The 20,943-nt window shown below is 39.8% G+C and overlaps 1 protein-coding gene across 3 annotated transcripts in view; it reads right to left on the reverse strand.

Annotated features, from left to right (window-relative positions):
• The window catches only part of LOC144479059 (Y+L amino acid transporter 2), a 36,872-nt gene that overhangs the window by 5,419 nt on the left and 10,510 nt on the right, over positions 1-20,943 (reverse strand). For all 3 annotated transcript variants that reach the window (XM_078197550.1, XM_078197551.1, XM_078197549.1), the window contains exons 2-9: positions 18,003-18,253; positions 16,431-16,677; positions 4,974-5,099; positions 3,029-3,167; positions 1,652-1,775; positions 1,156-1,356; positions 505-579; positions 52-211 (exon numbers count right to left, since the gene is read on the reverse strand). In XM_078197550.1, coding sequence (XP_078053676.1) covers positions 52-211; positions 505-579; positions 1,156-1,356; positions 1,652-1,775; positions 3,029-3,167; positions 4,974-5,099; positions 16,431-16,677; positions 18,003-18,253 — 1,323 coding nt within the window. The remainder of the gene's footprint in view (positions 1-51; positions 212-504; positions 580-1,155; positions 1,357-1,651; positions 1,776-3,028; positions 3,168-4,973; positions 5,100-16,430; positions 16,678-18,002; positions 18,254-20,943) is intronic.

Genomic DNA, 20,943 nt, shown 5'->3' on the forward strand with positions numbered 1-20,943 from the left:
GTTAACTGAATTAGATGACTTTTATTGAGTTATGTATAGTTCGATGATTACCTGTTTCTACGGGACTGGCGTACATGGGAACGACAGTCACGAAGAGGGTGGCGAGAATGTATATGAATGGGAAGAAAAGGTTCACTTTGATTGGCCTGGGCAGATTAGGTTGCGTCCATCTGAGCCATGGCAGGCAGAGTACGGACACGCCGATGCTCAGCTGTGAACACATAAGATGCTCTAAAATTCGATTTTTATATTAATTATAAATATGTTATATTTTAAGACGAATACTTTAGTATTTAATTTAATACCATATTTATTTAAACCTTCCCTTATAACCTAAACCTTACAATTGTTCAAGTAAAATTACAGCGGTTTTAATACTTGGGAATTTAAGTTAGTAACCAATTTATTAAACTTTATCAATAATTTTTTATATTATATTTTATATTTCTTGTATTTAATTATAATAATTGTAAAGGACGTTCAAGTAGTTGAATATGAACATACCCAGGTAGCAAAGCCAACATAGTTGATCAGAGCGAAGATGTCGGAAGAGCAGAGGTACAGCATCGACAACAGTGCCTGGAAGAAAGAAAGAGCAAGATTTCAATTACCGGTTCCCATTGTTCCCACTTCCCTCGACCTTTTCCAGACTCGAGCATCCCCATTGCAAAATCCTATAAAGTCCTCTAAGAGGCAGCAATCAGAACAGGAAATTGCGGGCGCTAACTCAGGAAAATGACTTCCGATTATACACCTAGGGTCTCACGTGAACCAACGGCTTTAGCCTAGTTTCAGTCCGCGCTTCTTAAAAAATTCATAGCATTCGATTTCTCCTAGTTCTTCAAGGTGGCCGAACAAGATCACTTCAGTTAGCTACCTCACATCCACATTGTTTATTTCCCTGCGACTACTATCTCTTTACAACGTCCACAAGAACAAAAGAACGAGTCACCCACATGGTTCGCAGCGATTAAAAAATTTGTCGGAGCGTCGCATTATCTGCCGCATTGACGAACAAATATCGAAAGCAATTATTGGACTGCGCAGTCATGCCGAATTGCGCGTTACTTCAAAGAGGACGTCCTTCTTAATGGTCGTTGATAAGCAGAAATTACATTAATAAAAATACGGAACATATCTGGAGTGTCAACGTACCATGCAGAGAACGGCCGGTGTCGGCGTGACCCTCGACGTTTGGATCATCGTCAGTATTTCAGGCATCTGACCCTCGCAAGCCCCCGCGTAGAAAAGCCGCGAAGACGTCAGAAGAATTCCATTTACCGCACCGAACGTCGAGAGGGCCACAAACACGGGGATCGTCCAGGAGAACCAGCCGAAGAGGCGATTGGCGAACGTCTGTAACGCAGAGAACACTTAATGAGTTTCGGACAATGGAATTGTTTCGCGGCCTCGCGGAAGCATCGTTCAGCCTCGAATCCTTTTTCTACGATTTCGCCACTTCGAGAAGTCGAGGGAAAAATCGCATTTTATTGGTTCAGAGAGATCTCTTCCCACGGAGAGGATTAAAAGCGCGAACGTAATTGTTGTTTGATTGTTTGAACGTATATCGTGATAGACTACGCGCTGGATGCTATAAATGCAGCACGATTACTTGCGCCATTAAACTTTATCTACGTTTCTGTTAACTTACCACTGCCACGGCCTCGCTTCCCAATACCTCGACCGGACTAAGCGTCGTGTAGAAGGCCACGTTGGCGAAGACGTAGACGAGAGTGACGAGGACGCAGGAAATACCTATTGCTTTAGGTAAATTCCTAGAATGACGGAGAAAAAAAGTCGAACGTTAACGCATCGTCCATCCCAGAAACTTGTTTATAAATCACTATTAAATTTGCTAGGGCGTGTTTGCACCTGATCTCTATATTTTTAACACGTTCAAGTATAACGAGCCGATGCTGTCGCGGTTAGAAATACAATATTTTAGTATTCGTGTGGTATAGAAAAATGTGTGCTCCCTTTAAAACACGTCGCTCGAGAAAAAAAGAAGTACACTTTTCGTCGCTGTGCAATTTCGTTCACGTGTAAAAACCTGTCACCGGAGTATACTTAAAAACCGAAAACAAAATTTCCAAACGGTACGCTCCCGTACAGTTCACTAACGTGTTAAAAACTATTAAAAACCAATCGTTGGATAACGTGTTAGGATCTACGCGCGAGTAGAAGTGTACAAACACCAAAACGACGCTGGTAATTGAACGCAACGAGATTAAAGCGCAAGTTCATTGATCGTTTCAATGATTCTAATGGATCTCGGCTACGGGCAGTCGAAAATATTTGACCTTTGCACAAGACTCCTCGTTTGACCCTCATGTCGGAGTCAATGGAGTTGGTTCTACGTTGCCAGCCCGTCTTTTAATTAATAAATACACACAAGATCGGCTGGTGCAATCCCTATTAATCATTGCATGAGATTTCAGCGGAGACCGGGTTCAAGTAGTAAATTAGATAATTTTTTTCTAGCGATTGTTGCCAGTTCTCTTATTCTAGGGAATTCTTAATAGAAAATACGAAAATTAAGTTGCTATTTTGGATTTAAAACAAGAGAATTATTAAAATTGTCGTCGGAGAATTTATGCCGTTGAATCTTGCTATTTTTAATAAAAAAATATTCTATTATTTTTTCGTTCGCCTAGTTTTTAATTTTCCAAGTGTTACGATTCAGTCCAAAGGTGACAAGAACCTTTGAACAAATGGGTTTCTTGGATACCAGTCTAATTGGCATCGAAACAGCTCCACCGAATCAGGCAGCTGTTCCCACTTGCGTTAACTTTTATGATCGCTTCCCCAATCAGTGTATCCTTTGAGATTCGCCGTAAATGGGTGTCTGTCCTAATTAACAGGAATCCGCGGCACATATTACTATCTCTAATCTGAAATCTCAGTTCGCGCGTGTCTATCTGAAAACGGCCGCGAAAGTGATTACGAAAAAGCGCGCTTCTGCGTATTGTTTAATCGTCGAGCTTTTCGAGGCGTTAAAGAAAGAAGAAAAAGTGAGCCGGTTGCATACTTGACCGGATCCTTGAGCTCCTCGATGATGAAATTCAAGTAGTTCCAGCCATTGTAAGCGAACAGTCCCGAATAAAAGCTGAGTGCTATCGACGTCACTTCTGTGTTCGTGTTCTCGAACGTGAAATACTGCGTGTTTCCTGCGAAACAGATTGGAAACCATCGATCAAACACGCCTCGAAGCAACCCTTTCGGGCATAAATATTTGTCACATCTCCATCAACGTGGCATGCGAACAATTATTTTCAATTTTTCGTGTAAAATAAATAATAAGTATGTCCTGAAATACTAAAAAGAAATAATGTTTGTACAGATTATTTACAATCTAGAATATATATTAGAAAGTTCGACACGTTTGCACGAAACAAATGAGAAATAGCAAACTCCAGTTTGTTCAATTATAACTGTGCATAAACACGTTAACGATCCGTTCAACTTGTACCATAAATTTTCAATACGCTATTTGATGATATTAAAATACTAAAATCGAATTGCGGGCTCTTACGTAAAATAAAAATTGTCTTCATCGTTTACAAGACACGTGATCTGCGTAGACATTAATTTCTTTTTTAAATAATTTCAATATTTTCAAATATTATAAATTAATTTTTCTATGTTACATTGAAGCTGCACACTTTTGTCGTCCGTTCGTAAGTACATTTGCAATAATTAAAAGGAAAGAATTCCTGACTTGCTTTGCTCAAGAAATTCACTCGATTTATTTAGATCAAGGTTGTCGCCCGGAGATTGCAACATTCCCAGTGGTGCTAAAAGAGTGAAGACACCTATGTAATGCTGTTGGTAATATTGTTTGTTTGCGAGATGTTTAATTGGATTCTTTTGGTCCAGGAATCGTCGCGGAGCTAATTTATCGGAATCAGAGGAGTTCTCACGACGCCGTCAGTCTGAAAGGAGCCATTTGTAGGGCTGAATAGGTCAATTCAAGTGATTCCTTGCAACGAATTGTCCCCGCCTGTTTAATCCACCTTTTTGATTGGGCAAATTGTCTCGTCCGGCACGTGAAAAGACGCCTAACCGTCCTACGTTGCGGACAGGGTGGCGTGGGCGACGGAACATTAACTTCTTCCTCGTTCTTGCGTTGCGCCGCCGTGCACCCGACAGTGAAACAGCGTGACGTGAAACGTCCTCTAATGTCTATATCAGTCTTGAAGCTATTGCCGCGAGCGCTGCTTGAAAAAATCGTCGTTTCCGATACTACAATAAATCGATAATATGTTTGCCTTCTCAGAAGCATCGTCGGCTTCGAATTTAACACGATGAATGCCGAATAACAACCCCAACAGTTTACACAATATCAAAGTCATTTAATTAATGAAACCGATACTAGATATACCATTGTAACTATTGACATAACCCTTTTGCATTCCAAAAATCGTAGACACATTCGGTGTTTGTTTCGAATATATTAGAATAGAAATTAATTTCAAAACCCATTGAAAAATTCGTGCCACTTATCACGTTGTCTACAGACGATCTAATTTTTAAATAAAATTGCCACTACGATTTTATTTATCGACATTCCAGAAACTCGTCAGAGTCTGAAGGGATTAGAAAATTCCTCTAAAAAGTGTTTCAACTTCGCGTCGATCAGTTTCTTTCGTAATAAACTCTCTTGACGATCAAGTTATCTGAATCGGCAGTATTTTTTAGGTCCGTGGCTCGCAAGAACGTTCAGTTTCACGTTTTCTTGTACTATACACGGGGAATGACGGTGCCAAATCTTATGGAGCAATTGTTTAGTACAGTCCGATGATTGACAGCTTACGTTGCGTTCGAGATCGTACACGCCGATGTGAAAGTCGGTCGGTCGAAGGAAAAAAAGATTGGGCAACGGTCTCCAACGGAGAAAAATGAAACAGTGAGAGGTGCCTCGTTCGTTTTCGCGTACGATAAACTTTCAACGGTCGATATTGTTAAATACTTACCGGCGAAGAGCTGATATAATCCGGCGAAGATGATGATGAACAGAGCCAGAAGCTTCGCGTAAGTGAAGATATCCTGCACCCGCGTCGCCCATTTCACGTCCCAGCAATTGATGAATGCCAGAATACCTGGAACACCGACAGTTTATTTATATTTCTAAATTTTATTTCTATATTTCTAAAATTATATTTCTAAACAGATTTCGAAGTATTGAAACGAGCTGACGTTTGTAGAAAAGCTGATACAAGAAAATTAAAACTGGAGACAATGGATGGCGATTAAATAATAGGTACTTGATAATCTAAGAAAAAAATAAGTAAAAAATAAGGCAGTAATAATTTCACAATAATCAAGGCAGTTATTAATCTCGTAAAGATCAAGACGGTATTGATTGCATAATACCTGAGGAAGTAATAATTTGACGCCAATGATAAATCCATTGTAAATAATTTCACCCCCATTTAGAATTAATTGTAGTCCAACTATTAAAAATCTATTACAGTGCTATATAAATTTGAATAACAGTGTCCACGTATTTACAAATCTATTCATCAACTATTCAACCAATGTCAACCAAAGCTATTCATCCAATGTCCCCTAAATCTATTCAACCAATGTCCACTAAATCTATTCACCCAATGTCCACTAAATCTATTCACCGAGTGTCTACCAAATCTGTTCGCCGACTATTCACCGAACCTAATCGATCATTGAACGAGTCCTTTGAAAAAACTCGTGAGAACCCATGGTTCTTAATTGAAGGGTGTGCGCTGATTAAAATGGATGGGCGGGTTCAACGAGCGACGAGTGTTCATCTAGTGAACCAAAGCCAAAGCGTTCGACGTTCGTAGGCAGCATGTTATGGTTAATGACACGCAACCCTCGGTGACGTCGGCCGACTATCTAATTGCAAGTGTAAGTTAAACTTTCCTGTACACTGATTGCCTTCCCCTTGATAGGAAAAGGTTAGCGAACGTTAAGGAGCGACGATAACATAATACAACGACGCGTCTGCTGCGTAATTTAATTGATTCGTGTCACGAAACGCCACGACCGCTGATTACACGTAAATTATACGTGTGATGGCTTAAGCTACATCGCTCTGACGTTCTGTACGCTGAGCATTTCTTGTTTGTGAACACCTATATGTATATACAGCCGTGTAAGTATCCTTTCCGTATAATTCACAAAACTGTGTTTTATTTACAATAATAAGTGTAGTTTCAGCTGTGATTGCGCGCGTGTGTCTCGTAACTTAACACCGCGAGGTAAAAATCCCGTTAATGCCAGGAAAGTGATTTATGCGCAAGGAAAAATCAAAATGTAAATCGACGTGACAGTGATGTATTGGCGCGAGAGTCGCCAAAGTGGAAAGACACGACCCTAATTACAGAAATGAGACGCGACGTAATGAGCAGGCTTGAAATTCCAATGTCGTAACGAAGAGTAATCTGTCTGGAAACAGAAAATCGATGATTGGTAATTGAGAAAGGTATTTGTCGCATATAACTATCCATCGGTATCCTGACAAACGGATCATATCATTACCAATGAATTCTATTTACAATTTCATACTCCAAAGAGCACGTTTATGCTAACGGTGTATCGCGCGGCTCGATGAAACAGACAGCTCGACATTTTCGTAATTGCTCGTGCATTCGTCGAGTACCAAATAAATAACATAGTTTCTAGTCGACAAGTGTATCCAACAGTAACCACCGCAGGTTCAACGCCGATGCCCAGAAGCTCTCTAGTTGATTAAGTACCGATTAAACGATCGCTTGCCTTTGATCCTTGATAGACGAATATCATTATCTTTATCGATATTTTATCGCGACGGAACCGGTTGCAAGCGGTAACCGTACGCTGGAGACTATATGGCACCAACTGGTTTAGTGAACCATGACGATGGTCGGGGTAAAAAGAAGCCTGGTTATCGACCTGCGCCACTATCCGTCGGCAAACGCGCGTAGTTCCAACGATAAACGCAAAGACCGATTGCCAAACATCTATCTGCGATCCGAACAGTGCTATCTCTTCGGCAACTTCTGCGATCGTGCTCCTTTCTTGAGTCTGTTCTTTAGGTTTAGGTAGTACGATTCTGGATATTTTTTTAATGATGAGATGTATTCGTTATGGTTACACTAATTTGTGTATATTTCTATATTTCTATATTTCTATATTTCTATATTTCTATATTTCTATATTTCTATGTATATTTATAAAAACAGGAAATTAAGATTTTGTAAGCTGAACAAGAGTAATGAATAATGATCGCACGTCCGCTAATCTCTAAGCAAAATGGGAATTTTCTACATCAATCTTTTACATCTAAGTGTTAACTTGTTCAATCGTTTCAATAGAAAGTTAGGTTCTGAAAACAGTGGAACTTTTGAACACGTGATTCTAAACATTAGAGAAAAAGATGATTTCTTAATTTTTAGAAGCTAAATGTCAGTTCCATAAGTATTAAACAGACTTTTATTATTATTACTATTATTATTATTATTATTAAAAAAACACCGTCACGAGTGAAAATGCGAAATGTTATTTCACACGTTCCGCGGAAATCCGAAGAATGCGTTGCGGTTCGAAGAAAAAACGAGGACTCGGAGTAAATTGATTGTACGTGATCGAACGCAAAAAGGACAGAGGCTCGGTAGCGACCGTCGATTGTAGCGGAGACCCTGCGTGTCCTTGGCAGATTAGTTGGCAATAAAAAAGAAAAATGAAAAGCATCGACTGATGCAACATCTCGAGGAATATCGCGAGATTCTTCCCGCCAGCCTCTCCTCGTGTCCCTTCCGTCTGTTCCGCCGTCCTTCTTGTTCCTCCCATCGGTTAGCCGATTGTCTGCCGACGTCTTCTTCGTCACGAACGTTGCCGGCTCTCCTCCCTGTATCCGTCTCGTACCCCCCTCGGCGAATTATCAGTTGTGCCCGTCAGTTGACACATTACTAAAAGATTACATTTAATCGCAATTGATCGTGATTGCTGACCGCGGTCGCCTTACACTCGATCGGAACAGTCTTCCCCAGAGGCTGTTGAAGACTAAACGATCATGGCCTGGCTTTTGTCGGATCGGGACACCGAACGATTGCTGTAGCGGTCTCGATATTGCGTTAACCCCCTTGCCGCACCACTTTCTTTCCAATTACTATGGTCAGAATCTTTTTGTTTACACTAAATTCTTAGAAGATGAAGTCATTTTATTAGGGTGTCCCGCAAGTTTTCCATAATTCTATTATGCGTCCCTTAAGCATTTATTGCGACAAGAGAATAAAATTTGATTCCTACGCAAAAGAACGGATGAACGTTAATACCTAAAAGCTTCTTGCTAGAAATCTCCATCACGAGTGTGACTCGTTAAAGTATGACAAGGAGTTAAACTCCGCGACGATAATTTCACCGGAAATGTTACTCTGTTCGGTAATCTTCGAATTTGATCGGCAAGATCTCTGGTCGAAAAGCCAATTATTATTTTATCGGTAATATCGTGTGTTTCGTTTTGCTTTGTATACTATTCATTCTATTAATAGAGAAGGTTATTTCGATAGTAAATCATTTTAATGGTATCTTTTCTTGGTAGTCTCGTCAATATTGAAAGCTTGGATAAGAATATATATTTATTATCTCCGAGAGTGAATGAATGAGAAGCAAGAATAATATTCACATTAGCTTGCAATTTGTTTTTTAAATTCGTATAACATTTTGAAGTTTTAGTAACACTGAACGTTATTCTCAAAATATGCTATATGAATATTCATGTCGCCTGCTTGAAGGTGAAGTTTCATTTGTGGTAATCAATCTATTTGATAAAGGCATACCTCTTTGCTTATAAATTATAATAGTCACTAACGATGTATAAATTCTGTTAAGCTTCTAAACAGTTCTATGCATTTTTTCTGTTGTATCGCTGTCAGCTCAAGAAAAAGACCTGCAAGATCGCTTAGGAGAATAAACCAGGGATTAAAAAGGCGAAGGAGAGGGGCAGAGTGGATCTAACACGGGGCGTTTTCAGAAAGCGATTTTTATGCATCGATGCAACAGAGAAGCGCAACCATATCTTTTTTCCTGAATGGACATCCCATACTTCTGAATGCGCCGACCGAATGTAGTTTCGCATCCGCCGTCCTCTTCCTTCGTGCACGCGCCCCTATACCGTCTGGACGCATATCTCATCCCGAGGCGTATTAAGGACACAACTTTGCATCCGCTTCCAAGAACCGAAAGGCGGATTGGTCCGAAAATAAAACAAACAATGGCGAGAGAAACCCCGTGGAATATTATGGTGGATGGTATATGGTAGCTCGCGAGGCGTTCGTATTTCAGGCCACCGTGAGAAAAAATGAAAAAGCTGTCGAAACGACTGTCACTATGCTTCTTATGGACATGAAATTAGCTCGGCTGCAAAAAAGGTCGTGGTTCGCCGGTTTTGGAGCTTAACCGTCCGCATAAATGCTGATTTTATGCACCTATTACAAGAACGAAATCGTGAAGATATTACGGCCATTTAAGAATGTTATAAAAATTCATTGCAGAAAGGCTTTTAAAAATGGAAATGTTTATAGAAATAGAAATGACAGGAAAATTCCATTCGAACAAATCGTGTAAATAAAATTTTATTCGACTAGTATAAATTAATTTATGCCAGTTTATAAATCAATTTAACTAGTATTAATTAATTTATGCCAGTTTATAAATCAATTTAACTAGTATTAATTAATTTATGCCAGTTTATAAATCAATTAAACTAGTGTTAATTAATTTTACTAGTATTAACGAATTTAACTAGTATAAATTAATAAATTTCATCCGACTCATAAATTGTTCGAACAGCATTCCGAATCAATTGTTCGAATAAAATGTTATTCTTTATTCGTTAATAAAGTATGCCCAACTCTGCCTGTGGGGTTAGAATTAAAAAAGGAACTATTTCAGCAATTTAATGAATACAATATACTTAGAGACTCGAAGCAAACAATTCCATGCATTCAGGACTTATTTAACTTTCAAGAAACAAAGCCTATTATTTAGAGTAGATCAATTTATACTTTGAAAGGATGCGCCGACATATCCACTGCATCTAATCTATCATGTTCGTCGGCGATTTTACAATGCAACATAGTATAATCAGACGAATCAGCTATACCACTATAATTTGCACATTACGTTGCAAGGATCGATTTCCCCTTGGAGTTAACCATTGATCTGCACCACTGGAAACGTGTTCTCAGAACCGTGCAATTTCCTTTCGTACCACTCCGCGAGCGTTACGAGCAAATAAGAAACGGTATTTAGATTACAAGCACCGTTCACTCAATGTTTACTCTGTTAACCATTCGGATTGATATTAAATGACCGCCATGGAAGAAAAGATAGCATTATCCTTGACGATGATCAACGCATTGTTCGCCAATAAAATTGAAACGACGCGAAAGGAGCGTGACCTAATTTGGTACGATTTTAGCGGATTATCTATGAATTTAAAACATCTGCGAATTTGAGGAACATGATGAAATATAAAATACAACTACATTTATTTCTCCTTGCACTGCAGTGATGAAAATGCACCCAGAAAATTCGTTTTAGGATTAAAATTCACAAATGTTAGTGAAAGATGTCAGAGTATTGTCGCTACTCTCCGTAACTCCAATGTTCACTCACACGAAGAGAAATTCCACTGAATATTAAACAAATTCTGCGGCAACGATCGTAATTAAGACAGAATAGAATGACACCACCGCGGTGCTGTTTCTTATACATGATCAGAGGAAGGAATTCCCCAAGGATTTTAATAACGATCCCGAAGAACCCGAGCAAATACTTAAAAGGACCTCGTGGCATTCTTGTCGGTTTCGCCGGAACCTATTCACGTCGACGATCGAAGGATCAGAGACGAGCTTTCATGCCGCCGCGCTGCCAGAGCCCGGAAGCTTGGTCTCCGATCCGTCGGAAATTAAACGGGTCTGTTCTACAGGAACGCGGCCGAAAGGGATGGCAGACGTTCCGTTTCCTTTGCGCGACATTTTCGCGTTCGGAATATCCTCTTAGCAGCCTGCTCTTTTTATTTGTTATTGCCATTTAATGGAGTGCCGTGCGAACGTAAACCGTTCGCAAGCAAATGGCGGAATTTCGTTCGAGTAATACAAATATTTCGAAGCGAATCGCAGAATTTTATTCGAATTTGAATATTTGCAAAGGTCGCAGTTCTAGATACCCAGCTAATTACTCATCTAGCTATTTGAATCACCTATTGTCCGATGCGTCATTTTTCTATCCGTCACCCGTCCAAAATTCAAGCGGAACTTAAATCGAGCCGTTTATTTTGAAAGTGGTCTAACACCATTTGTCAATTTTTCCCGGTTGCCATGGTTACATGTGCAACTTCATGTTGTTTATCAGTAAAGCATTTCAGGTTGCTTATATTCCGAAAAAATACAACAATTCTTGATACACAATTTTTCCAGAGTTAGTTCAATAATTGAACCGTGTAGTTTGAAAGTGGCCTAACTCCATTTATACTTAAATCAAGATAATAGATTTACTATCGATAATGTCTGAAGGCAGTGATGAAGGCAATTTTAATTAATTAGTATTTAACAAATTAACCTCAGTTTTTGGACAATTGCGTTAGTTGAATAACCAGTACGTTTAATTAATATAAAACTTTATTGGAAATTGAATATTTGCAAATGTAGAATTTCATGTAAAAGCAAATGTCGTGCCTCGTTGTTAAATCGTCGCATGATTTATGCAGTGCGATTCTTTTTTTAAATCAGTCTTGAATACTGTCCTTATGGCTTATTGTTCAAAAATTGTTGCAATATGTAAAGACGTATTAATTTGTGATATGTATGACAAATTTTATCTACTTCGATCTTTATGTAGCTTATAACATAAATATAATGTAAGTACTGTAGGGGTTTTCGGAGTATGAAAGGCAGAATGGTCGAGAGTGAGCGTCGTAAAATACGGAACGAATGGGTCAGTTGCTTGCAAAGTGTTTGGGCAGTTTCAAGTGACCTGGGATCGTTGTTTAGGTTCCTCGAAGTTCAGCGTGGCAGAGAGATAAAGCGTGAGTGAAGGAGGGGGAAATAAGAAAAGAAGGGGAGAGAGTGAGACAGAGCGAGAGAGTGCGTATACAAAAGAGAAAGAATGGTAAGATAATGGGGAAAAGGGCTGAGAAGGGTGGAAGAGTCGACGGGAAAGATCGAAGCATTCTAAGAAGAAATGTCACCCTGTAAACTTGTGGGGTTCGTGGTAGTGTCGTGGTTGCCACGGTTGTTAATTTATTCATTGATAAGTCGTAGGAAGCAGCTGAACGATATTGATAATAAACTATTGCTGTTACTGTTATCCTACCTGGTTCGTGTCATTTTGTATTAACACGGAGTCCCGTAGGATTTTTAAATAATAATCCCCACGGTACAGTACTTCCTCATTTTAATCAGCACACGAAGACAATAGGTGTAATGACGAAGATAATAATCACGAATGGAAAAATACCCCCCATAATCTATAAAAATCAAAAATGCATAAATCTTTGGATCACCTGGTAAAATTAAAACTTCAATCAAATGATACAAGTCAAGAAAGTTAATTCGAAAATACAGAATTTAGCTTAAAATAATAATAAAAACCCAAATAAAATATTAAATTGATATAATAAAATATTAAATTAATAAATGTGCTCTAACAATATTATGTTAACCTAGCAAACAATTGCCAATTCTCGAAACACTAACGAACGGTGCATCGATGGTACACGAACGAACGAAAAAATGACGACGATCCTGTAGAACCGGCAGAAAGTCGTAATTTTTCGAGAATCTATTCCTCGCAGGAGTCACCGCAGCTGTATCGTATTCCGTACGCAGTGTTTCCGCCTTGTCGACGAAACCGCGAATCCCCCGCGTATCGTATTACAGGATCGCTTGTACCACGTGCTCGCGAAAAGTTCTCCGGTATCCCATGAACAACTGCTCCGACTCGGACGGTACCAGGTAACGCAACAACGCGCGGTTATTTCTTCGCAAAGGCCAATTATCAGCACCTTGAAACCGAGGCTCACGGTTTTTGCCGGCGAAGGGACGTGTTTTACAAGCGGCTGCTTGCTTCCTAGTCCGCAGCAAGCGTGCACGGGTTTACGCCGAGCGTGTACATGGCTCGGGGATCGAGGTTACCGTAGGTTTTCGCGACTCCGTTTTCGGTCCGAGTAAGCGGAAAACTCTCATAAAAGTCTCGGCATTGTGCAACTACGCGCCGAGGCGCCGCGCTTGCTCTGCGACCCGTTAGGAACGCGAAATCTGCCGACATTGCTTGCCGGGCTATGTCGAGAGTATATCGCAATGTCGTGCAACGACGAATCGATTGATCATTACGTGAAATTTTTTAAGATTTCGATGAATGATAAAATTACTGAGATTAGTCATGGTATATTATTATTCATTATTAACGAATTATTGCCGTGAAAAAATTGTAGAAGCCGGTTATGTGAAGATAGATAAAGCTTGGGAAATTCGAAGGTTATTTTATAAATAAATTCAAAGCTTGAGAGATGATGATTTAGCGAAAAGTATACGTAAAAGAACATACTTCTCTCGTCGAAATAAAAAAAGAATCAACTCAATTGAATCAATACTTTCCGAGATAAAAATTCGGAAACGCAGCCTTGTTGAAAAAATTGTGTGTTTTTTAAAATTGTAGTATCGGAAAATAAGTCATCCTAATTTTGCATGTACATCGTATATCACACATCTTTAATTTTTAACAAAATATGAGAGTCCATTGAGATCTGTTCAACTATTTCTACTCGTCACGAACTCTATGTCTCAATTTTCCGAGGCACTAAAGAATGCTTTTGAGCACATTCGCCTCATTTTCCTCGTTGATTTGTAAGCTCATTTCTTGTACTAACGGTTCGGAAATTCTATACAATTCATCTTCACTCACACCCATCAAGACGATCGAACTCCACAAGTATCCCACCAGTTCCCGAACTCTCAACTTACAGGAATATAAATGTCCAACGACTTTCACAATTTACATGATCTAACCTCTAAAAACGATTCGCGGCAATCTGTATGTCCGAAGCTTCCGGCACAGCCCCAATTAATTTTCATCCTCGAGAAAAACAAGAGAAAAAAAAGCACGTTAAATCCTTTCATAAGGACGAGCCGCGTAACAAGCACCGGTCGCGCTCAATCATCGAATCCTGATCATAGATCCTGGAATTCAGGTCGCGGTGATGAAGAAGTCCATCCAATCAGCGCGAAACAGCGAGAATCGCTTGATGCTCGTAGCAATTCCCCGGTGGATTCGTTAGACCTTGGTGCGTTTCTCGCCGAGTTCCCGTAAGACGCCCGGCGAGCACCAATCCCGGAGAAAACAGGAAAGCAAGAGGCTCCCCAAGGCTGAGCTTATTGAGAGGATCCCGCGAACTGTTCGAGTAACGAGGCGATGTATTAACGTTAAAAACTCCCCGAAGGACGAAGCCCACGCGCGATTCGCGACAATGGAGAGCCGGCTGCTGGAGAGAAAGCATTCGAGTGAAAAGGGCCGAGGACGCAATTCCGCGGACCATTACCGGTATTGTCGATCTTTTTGTCTTGGAACCGAATGAAAGCAGCTCGTCGATTCAACGATTGTCCTGGCTGAACTGACAGACGATGGCATAATCGTCTTTTCCTTACCGGTAGCCGCGACGGAAACAGAAAAGGTCGCTTGTGGTGAAGGCCAATTTTCGAAAACTTGTCGGCTGTGACGATTTCGGAATGCTGTTTGGACGATCTCGGTGTCATTTATTGGAATTTTGTCTCACAGGCGCCATTTTGTGGACTTTTTTTTATAAATTCCATTCGTATTGACGACGCCGAGAATCGAAATGAAATTGTATATTGTGATAGAAGAACGCTATTTTGTATCTAATAAGTATGCTATATTAAGATATCCAAATTAGTAATTGATATATTAAAGACGCCACTAATAATAGCAATACCACGTTGTAAAATAATGTTGACATCATCAAATTCGTTTATGTATCAAAAACTAAATATTATAAATAGCTTCGAGTGTGAAATATTGAAAGTGGAAAAATATACGATTTATTAGGAGGAGAAACAAAGGCGCGATTTTTAGATGTTTAAGAAAATTTTAGAACTTGATTAATTAGAACTTAATAATAGTAGCACTGCGAGTACAAAAAAAATAGCCATTTTGTTCGTCAACCAACCCGTTCATCCCTTTGTATATTCTCATTTTATTTAAAAATAGATAACATTATTTATGTTAGAAGCGCACGATAAATCTCTAATACTATTCTCTAATTCTAATTAATTCTCTAATACCATTCTCTAATTCTAATTAATTCTCTAATACCATTCTCTAATTCTAATTAATTCTCTAATACTATTCTCTAATTCTGATTAATTCTCTAATTCTCTGATCTATCCGAAATTACTCAGAAAGTGCAACGTAATTAATGTAAGGCTATTGGAGAACAACAGGGGGATCAATGGAGAAGTTAAGTCTGACGTTCGACGAGTCATATTCCAGCTTCGAAGTGAATTAACTCTCGAATTAACTCGATCAAAGGGAGCCGGCGACATGAATACGTGCCCGTATGAAAGAAGACTCTGAACAGCGATAAACCTTAAGGGAAGTAATTCGATTAACCGATAAACTGACCGTGAATTATGCCGGGACGTCTTTTCAATTACAAAAGACGGCGGAGTTCTCGGAAGAGAATGGAAATCCGCGGGACAATCGGTATGGTTCTTGGAGGGTCGGTTGATAGGACGACAGACGCGGTGATTGAGCAACCAAAATGGAATTTAATCGGTTTAATTTTCGTGAGAATATTAAAATACACGATCCTCCCTTTGCCTTCGATTAACGGATGATCGCTCTGGCGAAGCACGTTCGAGTCTGGCGACGGGCAACGTGATTTTTCCTTGGGCTTTATCTTTGCTACTGCTAACGATCATTATTATTCGTTTGTTTACTTACTCATTTACTTATTTATTTACTTATTTATTTACTTATTCATTTACTTATTCATTTATCGAGCTATTATAAAATAAAGTGACAAATATCTCACTACCATTTTTTAGATTATTCTAATATCTGAATTATTCTGCAGATATTTATGCAAAATGAAAATTATTTTTATATTTTTTGAATGATGAGAATTTTGATGAAAACATTCTCATTTGACTTTGATGTCTAAAGACAGTCTTAGAGAATCTTCGTATCGCATAAAGTTTCAATTATCACAGCAGGCAACAAGATTGCAGCAGCAATTAGTTAGATCGAATAAATCAAACGTCTTGTTGGCGTAGATTAATAACTGCCTCGAAACGAGTTTAACGGTCTCTTTAAGGACCGTTTAGCAGAGTAGAGAAACGAAACTGGAGCGATCAAGTAAAAACTGAATAAAAGGTGAACGATTGACTCACAGATGCAGCAAGCGGCGAGTATCCTGGTTGCATCATCGGGCGGCGTGCAGTCGGGGAACACCGGCTTCAGAACGTAGACGCTGAAAGTCAGGGCCACGATGGCCTGGCTGCAAGGCCTCACTATCATGCACTCGACCCACAGTCTGATGAATGCCATGAATGGTCCGAAGGTCTCGAGGATGTACGCGTAATCGGCGCCCGACTTTCTGATCATGCACCCGAGCTCCGCGTAACAGTACGCGCCTACCTGTTGTACGACCATAAATCATTACACACTTGACCGGCCGGCACCGTAACCGATTTCGTGGGACGTTACGACCGTTCCCCATTCTGACACAGAACAAACAACCTTTACAATGTTACTGAACTCGTGGAAAGTAAACGGCATTAACCCATTCGCTGCCAAGGACTAGTATACTCGTCTTTGGCAGGGTGTCACGCATTGCCAGGACGAGTATACTCGTCCTACTTTAAATACATTATAACATGCAGGCTTTTGAATTAGCAAATTTTTTGTGGCCACAAACATAAATATAAATATGTAAAAAACTTGAAAAAATACTACAAATAAAATTTTTTACAAAAATAATACTTTATTTCTTATAGAGAACGATAAAATATAAATGATGAAATGTAAATGGCAATGGGAATGACTTCATATAATTTAGGCTTGGCAGCGAATGGGTTAAGAAACATTCGCTAGCGAATTGAATGCAATTCAAGTCTTCCATGAACCTAGTAACTCGCTGAATTAAAAATTAATTATTTTGTTACTTTCCTAATTCGTACATTTACTATGATGCTATTTATTATGGCGTTATTTCTAAAGATGTCAAGAATTGTTATTCACAAATGTATTTCAGTACATAGAGATCTATAATATGGCGGTGATATCTTTCTAATTGGTGAAAAAGGGGACACAGAAATTATACCGCACATGAATGATGCTGGGATAGCTAAAGAGCCGGTTATGACTGCAATTAATCGAAACCGTGGTTAATCGGCTCACGGTTAATCGAAGTTCCGCTGTTATGTCCGGGGTCAACAGCTTTTTATTATAAAGCACTAGCAATTATTTTCAAATCAGTATAACTGAGTAATGAAGTATGAAGTGAAATGTACAAGAACCTTGGTTATCGGAACTAATCAAAAAGAAATGAACGTCCGGATAGCTAGATTAAAAATGTGGAATGCTGATTGAAGCTTGGGCAGTGACAATAATGATATTTAAACTAATATGCAAAATAACTGAAGAATAGACTATGAGCTTAAAAGTATAATGGAACCTCGGTTATTTGAACTAACTAAAACTTAATTAATCCTTTGGACTGGAGGGGTTCGGCGAGAAGCCGTTCAAAATTTATCTTCATTGTCTCCGCGACGGAGCCTTTGAGCGCAAAGGATGAAGAAAGAGTTTACGGTAGTGTAGTTCTAGAAACGATGATATTCCTTGAGTGCGCTATGTCAGAACGGAGACACGGTTAGGAGATGTCTATGTCGTCTAACGTCGGCGAGCGAGCAGACGCGGCCAAAGGAAAGCAATTAACCGGGGTGAAGAAAGGGTCGACGTACCGTGGAGAAAATACCGGAAGCTATCCACACCAGGAGACTGGCGTTCACGCTTCCCGTGTACATGAGTACGCCGGTGGGGCTAACGAATATGCCAGAACCAATAATGGAGCCGACGATCACCGTGATGCCGTTCAACAGGGACATCTTCGCCTCCAATTTGATTTCATCGTTGCCGCCTTTATCGGCCACCGCGACCGTCTCGTACGGCCCCTTCTCGCCATCTTTGATGCTTCCTGACTTCGACATCCTCTCTGAAACAGGTCCAATTGAACGCTCGGTTAATTTCAATCAATAATTTAACTTCAACAGGGAGCATAGAAATATTTGTCTTGCGAGAAAGATATTATCTTGGTACAAACGTTAGCAAAAACGTCATTATTAGAAATAAGACTTACATGGAAATTTGCATTTTTTATCATCTCTTTATCATATCACTACTGGACCTGGTAACGCTTAATTTTTATCTACTGTTACGTATGGTTAATGAACTGCCACTATCTATACTACCTGCAAAACCGTGTTGCAGCATTGGATAATAAGCTTTTGTTTGAGAATAGTACATGTATAAAGAGATCATGAATAATGTTAATAACCTCTGCTCCATGCAAAATAATTTGTCGTCAGCTCATAAGCAAGAAACTGAATTATTATGAAAAATATGAATGTTCGTTTGTGAGAATCAGCAGTCGAGTCTACTAATTATAATAAGCCGATAGAAATAATTCTTTAAATCCTCCCACTGTTTAATATCTCGCCCACTTATTGACATAAAAGCATAAGAATTCGCAGTATAATAATAACCATCCCTCGGCACAGTTTACGTACCCAACAACGCTCTCGAAAGATTTTACAAACCTCGTGAACGGCCCCTCACTTTATCTATTCGGGTGCTTCGAATTGTTTCTATTGATTTCTTTCTTTCGTTAGCGAATTTCCTCGCGTATGAATTATTCAAGCGGTCAGGAGTCGTTCCCCGAGAATTTTCCATTTTCCCTTCGACCATGGCCGGGCCAATCGAAAAACACCACCTGTTGATCGAACCGGTATAAAACACGAGCATTCCCGCGAAACAGTGAATCCGAGGCAGCGTCGGCTTTCCCCCGCGCGATTCATTAGATAAAAGCGCCGCCCCGCTCACGGAACACAAGCGGAAGAAGCGGAAGAGATTTTTCTTGTCGTCGCCTCGGTTATCTGGAGCAATCCGAGAAGTTTCCTCGCAACGTTCGCCGGCGTCCCTCTGAATAATGGATCGACTGCAAAACGATCCGACGCTCGAGAAGATCACTGGGCTTTTTATTCGTAACGAAGCAGAACGATTCGTCTTCGAGCGTTTACACGGGATAAAGGACTTCGTGAATCAAGGTGCCACGGAAAAAATAACGTTCGATTAACTAGATCGCGATATTGTTAATCGCCGTGGTGGCAGATCGAGCTCTACAATTTACTTCATTGTTGACGATTCATGGATTAAATGTGGAAAATTTGAGCTTTGGAGATTTAGAGAATTAAAAGAATTAAAGAAGTAAATTAATAATAATTTAATAATTTAAATAAATAATTAGAGAATTAAAAGAAGTGATAAATTACCTATTAAAATAAATCGACTGAATTTTAACTTATTGTGAAAGACTGATTTGCTCTTAATTTATTAGAAAAGATTGACACACTTTTTACTTAATAAGATACATTGGTTTACTTTTATCTTAATAAAATGCATTCAGTTGCTTTCGATTCATTAAAAGAGATTTACTTTTAACTTATTACAAGCAAATATTCATTAGAACCCTCTTACGAAAGTGACAAGATCGGAGAAGCAACGATAAGAGCGCGTAAAAAGATTGCAAACGAAACTAGAAAGGCTCGTGCAAGCAATCTCATTCGATTGGCTATATTCGAACAGAATCCGTCGAAGCTTTCAGCTAGTTTCCTTGCCGATAATAAAGTCTACTTGCTCGGGTTTATTCGATTGATAAAGATGATTTCCAGAAGGAAAGTCGTATTTGCTGTAGCGGGAAAGATAAGTTCGAGATTTCATGAGAAACGCGCGTAGCTCCATCGTTATTCACACATCTTATACGGTAGAACTTGTGAATACGAATCACAATTTCTATATCGTCGATGAAAGAAATTGTTCTGGTCACAATATGTGCCATGATTTTTCCAACAAAAAGGAAACAACGAGTCCTTTATGGACAAATCTAATCTAACCATTTGCGTATGTACACCGTTGATTAAATATTTGACATATGTGATAAAATCAAATAAAAAATATATACACTCTGCCATCGCACTCGACTTACTTTCAAATCGGAAATTTCCACAACCACTTGCTTCCACAACTTCCGAGGTGCCGATGTATTTCGCAGCAGAGATTGAAATGCACGTCGGGATCTCTGTTCGAACTAAGAAGAAACGTGTCAACAAAGGAGACGATATCCTCTCGTAACAGCGAGTTCGACTATTTCGCAAACTGGTTTCGATGCTTTTCGTGTCGCGTGTGCTGCACGTTCGAATATCCACTTCGATCATTTGTCAGCGATCATCGACGCGGCGCGGATCGGATAACGAGTTCTCGTTTTCGGCGGACAACTAAACGGTCGAACTTGTTGACTTTCGTTGATCGATCGGGTTGATCCTGGCATTCGATCGCGCCGGCCCCTCTATACCCGCATACTGTCGCAGTCGTAATCGGTCAATCGGTAACGCGTGCGCCGCGACGCACACCACCTTTCTATCACATGGCGAACTTGCCCGAAGGTGACAAAACCAGTTCTTAATCGCGATAGGCCGTCACCGTGATCGCCTAACCGGCCTTTTATTTAACCAGATTCCGTGAATTCCCTAATTGCACGACTCGGCGTTCGGTCTTTGCTTTACATGGACCCGCTTCGCCGCGATTTGGCCTGCATAGCGGATTCTGGAGCACCTGGATGACGCCCTT

Source organism: Augochlora pura, chromosome 3 (assembly GCF_028453695.1).
Source record: "Augochlora pura isolate Apur16 chromosome 3, APUR_v2.2.1, whole genome shotgun sequence".
Lineage (NCBI taxonomy): Eukaryota > Metazoa > Arthropoda > Insecta > Hymenoptera > Halictidae > Augochlora > Augochlora pura.